The sequence below is a fragment of the Vulpes vulpes genome, chromosome 8 (genome assembly GCF_048418805.1).
Source record: "Vulpes vulpes isolate BD-2025 chromosome 8, VulVul3, whole genome shotgun sequence".
In the NCBI taxonomy this organism is placed as follows: Eukaryota; Metazoa; Chordata; class Mammalia; order Carnivora; family Canidae; genus Vulpes; species Vulpes vulpes.
Genome location: NC_132787.1, coordinates 54,533,504 through 54,545,835, shown reverse-complemented (window position 1 = coordinate 54,545,835; position 12,332 = coordinate 54,533,504). Strand labels below are relative to the sequence as shown.

General features: G+C 37.3%; 1 protein-coding gene across 1 annotated transcript in view; it reads left to right on the top strand.

Moving 5' to 3' along the window:
- NOTCH2 (notch receptor 2) overlaps positions 1-12,332 on the top strand; it is a 164,122-nt gene that overhangs the window by 74,043 nt on the left and 77,747 nt on the right. Inside the window, exon 4 of the mRNA XM_025988791.2 lies at positions 2,629-2,964. Coding sequence (XP_025844576.1) covers positions 2,629-2,964 — 336 coding nt within the window. The remainder of the gene's footprint in view (positions 1-2,628; positions 2,965-12,332) is intronic.

Here is a 12,332-nt window from a genome sequence, read left to right as displayed (position 1 = left end):
GATTCCTTTAAGCAGTTATTTTGTTCTATTATCTTATGTGTCACATTTATTGTAATAATTTTTTACATGTTTCTCATCTGATTAGATTATGAGTTCTTCAGAGGTAGGTCTAAGCTTATGTGTCTTATGTGTCACATTTATTGTAATAATTTTTTTACATGTTTCTCATCTGATTAGATTATGAGTTCTTCAGAGGTAGGTCTAAGCTTTATTCAAAATAAACTATAGATGTTTATTAAGTTAGACGAGGAAAGCAGAACCATTCACTATTTTGTCCCCTGCTAGCCAGCAATTCTGTAAACCTGATAAGCAAAAATTGAAAACATAATCAATAAACTAGACTGGATCAGTTAGTTTGGAATATTTGTTCTACTGACTTTTCATTAAAAAATAAACTAGACTGGATCAGTTAGTTTGGAATATTTGTTCTACTGACTTTTCATTAAAAATATTTGTTGATGGGGTAGAGGATAATTAGAATGGTCTGTTATCTTCATCATGACCATGGCAGCATTGTTATGGTGATTCATTGAAGAGATTTGGTGGTTAAAAGAATACTTTTTTCCTGATTGTCAGTTTTGAATTGGTTTGCTCCACAAGCAAAGGGAAGGCATACCTATTTATTTATTTTTATTTTTATTTTTTTAGGCATACCTATTTAAAACATTTTAATCCTAGTAGTGGAAATGTACACAGTGGTGTCTTCTTAATAATTAAAATGTTACTCTGAAATGCTCCCCAAATTAAAACTTCTTCCTTTGCCATTAAAAGGATCTCTTCTTGATGTTCTGAAGGATTCTGATCATTTTTACACATCTGCTACTTTTGTCTTTCTTTAGTAATTACAACAGGATAAGTTTGCCTTTTTGGTTTTGTGGTAGCCCTTATACCCCACCTAGTCAGACCGTCTTAGCTTATCTCCACTCATAGTTGAAGAAACAGAGGTGGGAAGTGAGTGCCTATACGTAACACAGATTCAGGACCTTTCTGTTTCAGTTGTAGGCAAATAATCTATACACACGGTTGCCAGAAAGAACCATTTTTATCTCTTCTCCACTGTAGGTGAGTTCCTCTCAGAGGAATGAAAAAAAAATAGGAAGAAAAATTTTAGTTCCTTCTTTTTCTCTCTGCTTAGCATTCTGAGATACATGTGCTATGCCCCAATTAAAAAAATTTTTTTTGTATATTTTTTATTGGAGTTCAATTTGCCAACATATAGCATAACACCCAGTGCTCATCCTGTCGTGCCCCTCTCCCAGTCACCCCCCCCCCCCGCCCACCCCCCCTTCCACCACCCCTTGTTCATTTCCCAGAGTTAGGAGTCTCTCATGTTCTGTCACCCTCACTGGTATTTCCCACTCATTTTCTCTCCTTTCTCCTTATTCCCTTTCACTTTTTTTTATATTCCCCAAATGAATGAGACCATATAATGTTTGTCCTTCTCCGATATGCCCAAATTTTTATTGCACCTTTCCCCTTTGTTGTGACATTCCTTGTTAGAGAGCATTTCTGTATGCTCATGTGTCATTTCCTTCTTCCTTTTAGAAAAGCTGTCATGGCTCTCAGTTGTTTTTCTATGGGCGTCAAATATTTGGATATTTACTTAGACAACCAGTTGGAATACTAACAAGTTCAAGGGGTTCTCATAATCTTTAGCTAAAAACAAAAAGCTTAAGCTAATGAAAACAAAAATCCATATGAACACCAGATTTACAATTTTTTTTTCTGTCTTTCTACCTCAAAGAATTTGTTTCCTTGGAGTCATGTCTTAGGATCCAGCACATCAGAGTCTTCTGGCTTCCTCTTATATTTTCCTACCTGAGAGTCTACAAGATTTACCTTTCTAGACTTTTATTGTCATGACAACTTCTATTTTCTTTTTTCATATAGAAGTAGCCAGAGATTCTTCATCCTCTTCAAACACATCAAGCAATATTTATAGTGAGGCCACAATTAATAAAATGTTTCCCAGAATATGTGTGGGTTGTGTTTAAAGGAATTAGAAGTAGCATTGAATTGTTTCTAATATATAAGAGGTCTGTTTACTAAATGTATATTGTAGAAAAGATCAATGCATTTCAGGCATACAAAAGACATGATTTGAGAGCCTACTATAGGGATCCAGCCCCTGCCTGTGTGGTGGGTGATATAATAAAAGGAAACAGCAAATTTGAGTTATGTCTATACATGTGTAGATGATGTGTGTGTGAGAGAGTAACTTATGATTAGAGTTGTCAAGTGGGAGTTTATTAGCTAAACAAAAAGGAAGATGGAATTCTAGAGGAGCAGCTTATGCAAAGACAAGGTGTGAGACAGTAGGTAGATCCAGACCATCTTTGCCTCCAAAGGGATGGATGGAATACTGCAAGGATGGTCTTCAATGACTAGCCTATATAGTCCCTTCCATGTGCTCCACTGAGTCTTTATATTTGGATGAGGGCCCTAGGGAGTGCCTATGTTAGATGATCTTGAGGAGGCTCTGTTTTTTGGACTTTCTGTGAAGTTCATAGAGCTTGGGGATTCTCCATACAGAAGCTGATGTTGGATGGGTGGGAGATTGTGGGATGTTGAGGATGGGGCTGGCTCCCACTTCAGTGGGAAGCACTGAGTTCTGTTCTCTGTCCTTAGGTAAGCTGTGCCAGTGGACTGATGCCTGCCTGTCTCATCCCTGTGCGAATGGAAGTACCTGTACCACTGTGGCCAACCAGTTCTCCTGCAAATGCCTCACAGGCTTCACCGGACAGAAGTGTGAGATTGATGTCAATGAGTGTGACATTCCAGGACAGTGCCAGCATGGTGGCACCTGCCTCAATCTACCGGGTTCCTATCAGTGCCAGTGCCCCCAGGGCTTCACAGGCAAGCACTGTGAAAGCCCCTATGTGCCCTGTGCACCCTCCCCCTGTGTTAATGGTGGCACCTGCCGGCAGACTGGTGACTTCACATTTGAATGCAACTGCCTTCCAGGTAAGGAGAGCGCCTAGTGTGCTGGGGCTGGAGATGTACCTCCAGTACCAATGGAAGGTGACGGCTGTGGCTCAGTTGCTCCTTTAGGAAATAGACTTCCCAGTGGAGAAGAGGGGAAATAAGAATTTTGTGTGGGGTGGGTTGCTGGTGAGAGGAGTTTATGGACTAATGGGGTCCATAAACAATAGAGGGTAATTTAACATGTCAGAGTTTATGAAGATGAGTAGCTAGGAAATTGTTTATTGTCCTTTTTCAAGGAACAGTAAGAAATGAAACAGCTCTGAAAAAGAGATAGGTGTATGGAATGGAAGGGAGCACAATGAAAATTAGATGTTGAAAAATATGTGTGATTAGTAAAGTACTTTAAACTAAATTGACAATAATAGTAGGTGATCAGCTTTCCTATATGCTTTCACCTCTGGAGGAATAATAGATTCCTTTCTGCTTACCGTTTTGTAATATTTCCTAGGCTCCTTGCCCTTTCCATGTAACCTCTGTGACTTTGGGTAACCTTGCCCTGACTTGAAGCTAGAGAATTTTGGAATTAGGGTGGTGCTGTGTTTGCTCAATGGGCACTCATTGATACACGCTGATAGATAGGGTATGGCACAACCAGACAAGATAGAAGCCAAAAGAGGAGCAGCATATGAGACCTTGTGGCCTTCTAAGGGTTCCATAGAAAGGGAGAAATGAAAATGAGCAAGCCTGGCCAATTCACTAACCCCTTGTAAAAACGATGAAGAAGCTGAAAACTGAGAATTTTGTTTGGGAACAGAACATAAGCAGCTGGGGCAGATGAATTACTAAGCAACAAAGATTCTGTTTTTTATACAAATATCCTTAGTACAAAAACAAAAGAAGGAAAACTGTAGTGGGGAGTAAAGTGCTAAGTAAGCAGAATTGCCTCAAAAAAGTTGTTCTAGCTACTCTTTCAAAATGGGAATCTTAGATTCTGCTGTTGTGGATGTGGTTCACATATAACGAGATTGTGTGTTTTATCTTTTGGGGATTAAAGGTCATTTGTTGGTCCTTGATATAAAGCCAAATGGTAATTAATTCATTTCATTCAGTAAAAATTTATTTACTGTCACTTGTTTTCTAGGCACTGTGGTATGTGCTTAGAAAAGACCGTTACGAGACACTGCCACATAATAAAAAAACTCTATACCATTTAACTGTAAGCCACAAGAACAAGCTATTAATTGTATTGCTTTCAGTTTCTCTTTCAATGAAGAATAATGAAGATAATGCAGTCATTCTAGACACTAAATTTTATTGACAGAGTATTACTGTCATCTATATTATCTTGTAGAAGAAATAACTAAAAGGTATCTTTCTTCACTCCCATATTTCTTGGCCATATTCTAAGGGTTAAAAAGGAGACAGAAATGTAAACAATTTAATTTTATGCATATTCTAATAATCTAATAGCCTAAGTGGCTAATAATTAAGGTTAGCATGATTTATTGTTGAAAGCTAAATGTATTTTTTTCAATTGTAAGAAAATTATTTTTAATAGTTGCCCAGAACAAGAAGTTGATTTGGCAGCAAAATACTGACGGGAAGTCAGAGAAGTCAATAAAGGAAGTTTTTAGCTAAGAGAGAGTGATTGTTCACTCCCATAGTCTCTGCATTGTTCTCCATTAGCCACGATAAGAACCTTAGGGAATTCTGAGAGTGTGTCCAGGAAAGAATCTGTCAAACCAGAATAGTATCTCCTCCTTGAGAAAGGAAATAACCAGGGATTCCACAGCTGAAAGGCTGCCAGAGCTCGTGGGATGGAGTAAGGAGATCTTGGCTGTCTTTTACGCTCTGCTTGTAATTTAAAGCAAGACATTTGTTTACTCACTCATGAAGAGTGTGTGTGTGTGTGTGTGAGAGAGAGAGAGAGAGAGAGAGAGAGTGTGTGTGTGTGTTGGGTTTGGGATGGAGTTGCAGGGGGCGGGGAGAAGATTTGGCAAAGAGAAAACTAACATTTATTTAATGCCTTTTATGAGTTAGGCACTGTGCCAGGTACTTCTACATCCATTAGTTCAATTACACAAAAATCTTGGGGATAGGTGTCATTTTCCTAGTTTTCCCAGGTGAAATAGCTCAAGTTTGGAGATTGGTAAGTGATTTACCCAAAGTTGCACAGCTAACATGTGGTTAGGCTGAGTCCTGAGACCCAGACAGGTTATTTCCAAAGCCTGTGTATCTTACTGCCTCACACTGCACTGCTTCTCCATACTTTGAAAATGTATGAAACTTTTTAAGTGCTTTGAGATGTTTTGATTAAAAAAAAAAAGTAGGAGATACTTTTAATTATGATCAAATACTCTTTGTACATATCAACCTATGTATGGCACCATGAAGACATTTAAGATAGTTAAGTAGACTAGTTCTTGCCTTTTGGGGTCGCATGATCTAAAACAGATGACATCAGCTTAGACAAAGTATAAAAAAATTAAAAAAGAATTCAAAACAATGGACAATGCAGTAACACTGTGAATAAATTTGTATTTACACAATTTGTAAGATTTTATGCTCATTGTTTTTATGTCCCAGGTGGAGTTTGGAAAGTACTAACTTTATTTCCATATAGGGAAATAGTGCCTGGAGATTATTTTTTCTGAGAAAGTCCTTTTCATAATGCAATACCATTCTCCTTGCTCCTCCTTCCATTGTGCTCTGCACTGTTCAAGAGACTAAAATGTCACTTAAAATAATAATGACTGTCTCAATGTAAATAACACCCTTATTTGAAGAGAATCATTGTTTCAGTTCTAAAAATGGAGAAACCAAGTCAGCAGGAGGGAAAGGACTTGTTAGGGTATTCAGCGGCTCCCATGTGTGCTTCCTGCCACATTTCAAGTCTTTGCACTTTTAATTGAGGCCTACCCTAATCACTCTATTTCAGATAGTAACCAACCCTTTTCCCCTTAATTATTGGCCCAAGTCTGCTTTTTCTTTTCTTTTTCTGTAAGTAACACTTATCATCTGCTCAGGATATAATTCACTTCATTATGTCTATTGTTTATTGTCTGTCTTTTCTGAATTCTGCTGCCTCTTCCCCTCTTCAAGTCAAAGTTGGAGTCTTTGTTTCTGTTTAGTGACGTATCTCAAGCACCCCAAAACAGTGCCACATTCATAATAGGCACACCAATATTCATTGACCAAGTGGATTTGCTATGCTATCAGAGTACTGAGAAGGTAATTTTGGTCTTCCCATCTTTCTGGTATCATACATCCTAGACTTAGTTTGAGTTCTCTGTAGTTCTTGTGTACTCTGGTACTGGAGAAGAAGAACTTCAGAGTCCTTTGCAACTCTGAAAGTCGCAAGTTAGTGACTACATTCAAATGGCCGAGTTATAGTTCTTTTCCTGCAAAGGACACTGTAGTTACAGTGAGTTAATTTTTAGACTTTTGTTATTGAAGTATAGTTGACATATGATGTTATATTAATTTCAGGTGCACAACATAGTAATCGACAATTTTATATATTACTCAGTGCTTAACACAGTAAATGTGTTCTCTGTCTGTCCCCATACAACAGTATTGCAGTATTATGTTCCCTAATGCTGTGCTTTTCACCTCCATGACATATTTATTTTATTACTAGAATTTTGTGCCTCTTTATCCCTTTTACTATTTTGCCATTCCCCCCTCCCCCCACCTCCTTCCTGGCAACCACCAGTTTGTTCTCTGTATTTGAGTCTGTTTTGTTTTTTAGATTCCACATATAAGTGAAATAATATGGTATTTGTCTTTCTCTATCTGACTTATTTCACTTAGCAAACAATACTCTCTAGGTCCATCCATTTTGTCACAAATGGCAAGATTTCATTCCATTTTATGGTTGAGAAATATGAGTTTAATATTTGAGTATTACTGTAAGACTCATGGAGAGGGGATTAAAACTGGAAAGTGACTCATCTTGTATAACAGAAAGAAGTGTTTCTCTACAGAGGGAAGGAAAAATATATTGAGTATATTCAAGAGGGAACTAATAGAATCAAACCAAGGAACAATATTTCATCTTCTCCCTGAATGATCAACTGTTAATAATCCAGATCCTTCATGGGATAGCATTAAATAAATCTTTAGTGGCAAGAAGCTCTGAAAAGGGACATTCAGCCAGAATAATTTTAACATAAGAAAAAGATAGAAAATAAATTAGTGAATTATTGATTCCCAGTATTTTTGAGTTAGGACCAATTAATGGGGAGAGAATCAGTTAGGGTAGTCTTGTGTTTGTGGATATTTTAAAAAGTAGCACAGGTTATCAGAGAACAGTGGGTTGTTTGAATCTATTGGCTGTGCCTTGTGAGTTCATAGTTGGATTGGCCAGTCCTCGATGTACTTTCCTTTTCTTTCTCTGCCACACCTTTCTATTCCTCTATGATTTTTTAAAAAATTCATAAGAAGATCTCTGATCCGTCCTTTCCAAACAACTGAGGCTTATTCTCTGTGAACCACCTCTGTATTTCACAGGCTGATTATATGTGATATCCCTATATCATTAAAATAAACCTTAGGCTCATTTTGTGGCTTTTGTGTCTGAGCTTTAAAACTATTATAAATAATTCCCTCCTGCATTCTCAGATGCAAGGGCATGTGACTTTCTCTTGGGTATTATACTAATCATAATTTGGCAGGTTTCTTTAGAGCAGATGAAGAAATGATTATACCACTTTCCAGGGTACATTATTTTAGTTCCAGTTTTAGTTGATGTTCCTGGAGGTCTTTCCTATTCTCCTATCCTCAGTAGTTTGGACCATGCCATCTCCTTAGCTTTCTGTTACCTTCCCCTGCCCATCTTGCCTTTTTTTTTTTTTTTTTCCATCTTGCCTTTTTATATAGAAATTACTCTTAAAAAAATATTTATTTAAAGAGAGAGTGTGAGTGGGAGGGGCAGAAGGAGAGAGATTGATTTTCTAGCAGACTTTGTATTGAGCCTGGGGCCTGACTTGGGGTTCTATCTGAGCCAAAATCAAAGAGTTGGATGCTCAATCGACTGAGCTACCCAGGTGTTGCTAAGGACTTATTTTTTATGATGTGTCAAAGGCACTATTTCATTGAAATGCCTTCTATGTTCCCAATCCCCATGGGGATTAGAGACCTCCCTAAGGTCTTTTGCTAACTTGTATACCTCTAGCACAGCACTTATCAAACTGATGGTTTATTTGTTCATCTTTTCTAGTAGACACTTTTTTTTTTTTAACTTTTCCTCCCAGTACCCAACTTAGTGCCTGGCACAAAATTGAGACCCAATGAATATTTGATAAATGAATGAATTAAATGTGATAGAAAAGAGAATTATTGTATTCTATAATTAAAAATATATTTTATACTGAATTTCTTTCTTTTAATTCAGCTTACTCATTTCTTTGACTTTTTCGGTGATGAAATAAGAAGAGTGGAATCATTAGGGAGATATTAAGGGAGGTGTGTAGGAGCAGCAGCCTGGGTGGGTGGTGGGGCTGGGGGATACATGGCCAGTCATGAAGGTCAGTGAGAAAGGAAGATGTATACCAAGAAAACTAACTGGACAGATATGGGGCCAGTTTGCTTTTGTGACAGAGTTTTTTCTTGGGGGGTTGTGGGAGAAAGTAGCCTTGTAGCTCTTTTTTGCCTTTGTCTAGTTCCAGATATTCCTGTTTTTTTTTTTTTTTTTTTCTCATTCTTTCATCCCTATGGACTAAAGCTCTTCTGGATGACTTTTAGCCTGGTTTGGGAGAATCTTAGTTGTGTCATTTCATCTTCCTCTTTCTGCTCTCTTCTTTGTATCTTTCCACAAGCCTTTCTACCCTCACACATCCCAACATCTGAAAAATGGAAAGATATGGATGCTTTCTTGAGAGATGCTGTTCTCTGTGTGGGATGACCAGGTCAAAAGATTCTTTATGCTCCCCTGCCTCATGTCATCATTTATCAGTTACATGGGCCATGGTTTTATAATAGCACAGTCTTAAAATGTTCCTTCTAAGTTTGATTTCTCTCTTTTTGGCCTTTTAAGGATGTGAATTGGCTTTAAGCAGTAGACTCCTTTTAGTACGGTCATGTGAGCCTCTTTGTAAGTCTGTTACAACCATCCCACCCACAGGTCTGGAGCCTTGTCTGTTTCCCTTTCCCCTACAACCTTAAAATACATTTTTAAGAAGTGATTGCACTGTAACTTATTCATATAAGCCTTACCACCACCTCCCCTCCTTGGATGGACTTTCTAACAAGAATTTGCTAGCTGTTTCCAAAAAGAGGTTTGTATCTTTATTTTTATAGCATAAATTCTGTCTTAACTCTGGAGGAGAACTGATTTGGTTTGAGTTTTCTCAGACATGGGAACTTTTAACCTACGTCGTTTTTTCAGATTTTTGCATGGAACTCTGGGGTCCCAGACAGCGTAATGATTGAAGCTAGTTCAGTACTGACTCCTACCTACTAGCCATATAAACTTGGATAAGTCAGCCACATGGTTGTCAACCTCTTCATCCGTAACATAAAAGGATTAGAGTAGATAATTTCTGTGGACTACTTTTATTCTGTTCATACATAATAGTATTAGCTAATATGTATAGATCAGGCACTGTTTTAAATGCTTTCTCCCTTATAATAGCTTTATTGAGATCCAGCTTGCATACCTTATAATTCACTCTTTAAAGTATACAATTCAGTGGTTTTCAGTGTATTCACAGATATGTGTAACCATGACCACAGTCAATTTTAGAACATTTTTATCATTCCAAAAGAAACCCTATACCATTAGCAGTCACATTGCCTTGGTCACTAATTCTCCCCCAGCACTAGGCAACTACGAATCTACTTTCTGTTTATAGATTTGCCTGTTCTGGACATTTCATATAAATAGAAACATATGTGGTCATTTGTGATTGGTTTCTTTCACCTGACGTTTTTGTAATGTTTTCAAAGTTCATTCATGTTGTAGGAGATATCAGTACTTCGTTGCTTTCATGGCTGAATAATATTCCATTGTAGATTTGCCACATTTCCCCCTACTTTTTAAAAATTGAAGTATAATTAACATACAGTGTTATATTAGTTTCAAGTGTGAAATATGATTCACGAATCCCAATCATTACTCAGTGCTCACCACATTTTATTTATCCATTCATCAATGAATTGACATTTGGGCTCCTTCTGCTTTTTTGGCTATTATGAATAATGTTACTGTGAACATTCTTGTACAAGTTGTTGGGTGGACAAATATTTTCATTTCTCTTGGGTGTATATTTAAGAGAGGAATTCCTGGGTGATGTGGTAACTGTTTAACCTTTTCAGGAACTGCCAGACTATTCAGAATGGTTGCTCTATTTTACCTTCCAACCAGCAGTATATAAAGGTTCTAATTTCTGTACATCCTCACTAATGCTTGCTATTGTCTGTCTTTTTGATTATAACCATCCTAGTTGGTGTGAGATGACATCTCATTGTGCTTTTAATGGGCATTTCTGTGATGGCTATTGGTATTGAGCATCTTTTCATATGCTTATGGCCATTTGTATATCATCTTTGGAGAAATATCTATTCAGGTCCTTTACTCATTCTGTAATGGGCTATTTGCCTTATTATCGTATTATTTATACTGTATTTTTATAATTGCTGTAAGAGTTCTTTATATATCCTGAATACAAGTCTCTTATCAGATATATGATTTACAAATATTTTCTATCATCCCGTGGGCTGTTTTTTTACTTTCTTGATGGTATCTTTTGAAACCCAAATGTTTTTAGTTTTGTTGAAATCCAAACTTACTAATTTTTCTTTTGTTGCTTATACTTTTGGTCATATTTATGAAAGCTTTGCCTACCCCAAGTCACAGAGATTCACTCCTGTGTTTTCTCATGAGAGTCTTACAATTTTAATTCTTAGGTTTTAAGTTAATTTTTTGTGTTATGGAATGTGAAAGGGGTCCAATTTATTCTTTTACCTGTAGATATTCAGTTGTCCCAGCACCATTTACTGAATTAAGTTCTCTATGTATCTAATTAATTTATTCTTTACAGTAATCCTCTGTAGTAGGCCCTGTTAATTACCCCATAGAGGTAAAAAAGTTCTAGTATCTTACCCCTGTTCACTCACCTATTGCATGGAAATGTTGAAAGTTGAACCATGGCCCCAAAGGCCATGCTTTAATCATGAATTAACTCTTACCAACCTGCCTTCTTATGTGCTTACCTTTGACAGGGGAAAACTACCTTGAAAATAGTCAATTATAAAAATAAAACATTTTATTTCTTATAGTTGTGGTTATGCTGAAATGCTTCTGCTTTCTTTGTCTGTGGTTGGTGAATTCAGTTAGTTGTAGCATCAGCTAATGTAAATTCAGGGTCACAGTTTCAATTCCTAATAGTTTGGCTATAAGGGCTTTATCACCTCCCTGATACTGTAGTCAACCATATTAGTCTTACTCATCATAAAGATCAAGTTACCAGTTATAAAATACCACTAGACCATGCAGGTTCCAGCAGTGGTGGGCCAGGAGCCCTATTTTCCTCCCACACTCTAAAACTGTATCTTTTACTTTTCTAAAGAATGTTTCCATTAAGAGCACTACAGTAGGAGCAAAGACCTCAGTTATTGTTCAGACACTGCTACTTGGTAGATCTGTAGATTTGTGCTTACTTTGTCTTAATTATGGGTGGGCTTAAACCAGCATTTTCTGACTCCATTCATTTGTAAGACTTTCATACAGTTAAACAGATCTATGAGTAATAGGATAAATTTTTAAAAATCTGAGTCTATAAAAAATTTTATGGTCTCTCTTAAGCTTACTTAGTAATTCATCTCCTTGAATGGACTGTATACCAAATGCCTAGAGAAATATAATTCTCTTTATCAAGCTTTCATTTATTCCCATCTTCCATGACATGATTTCCTTTGGTGTCGGTAATTTTTTTTTTTTTCTGCTTGGTTTATACCTGTTTACATGACTGCCACTTTATTTAGAGAAACCAGCCATGTTGCAGCCAGTGCAGATGTAGAATATCACAGTAGCTTGTGGTAGGAATGAATAAAGCAGGATGTGATTGGTATCTGTCCCATTCACCAGGCTGTAAATACCTCCAAAGCAGGGACATTCTGTCTTTTTTACTCACAGTTATATCCCCATTGCTTAGCATAAGACCCAATAAGTGTTTTAAGTGAGAGAAGAAAAACCTTCAGGGACATTTTGAAGAGCCAAATACTTAGTCATACTGTATTTCAAATGGGAATGTTCAGTTGAACATTCAGTTTTAAAGCTGGTAGTCTTGGGATGCTTGGACAGCTCAGTGATTGAGCATCTGCCTTCAGCTCAGGGCATGATCCTGGGGTCCTGGGATCGAGTCCCGCATCGGATTCCCTGTGGGGGAGCCTGCTTTTCCCTCTGC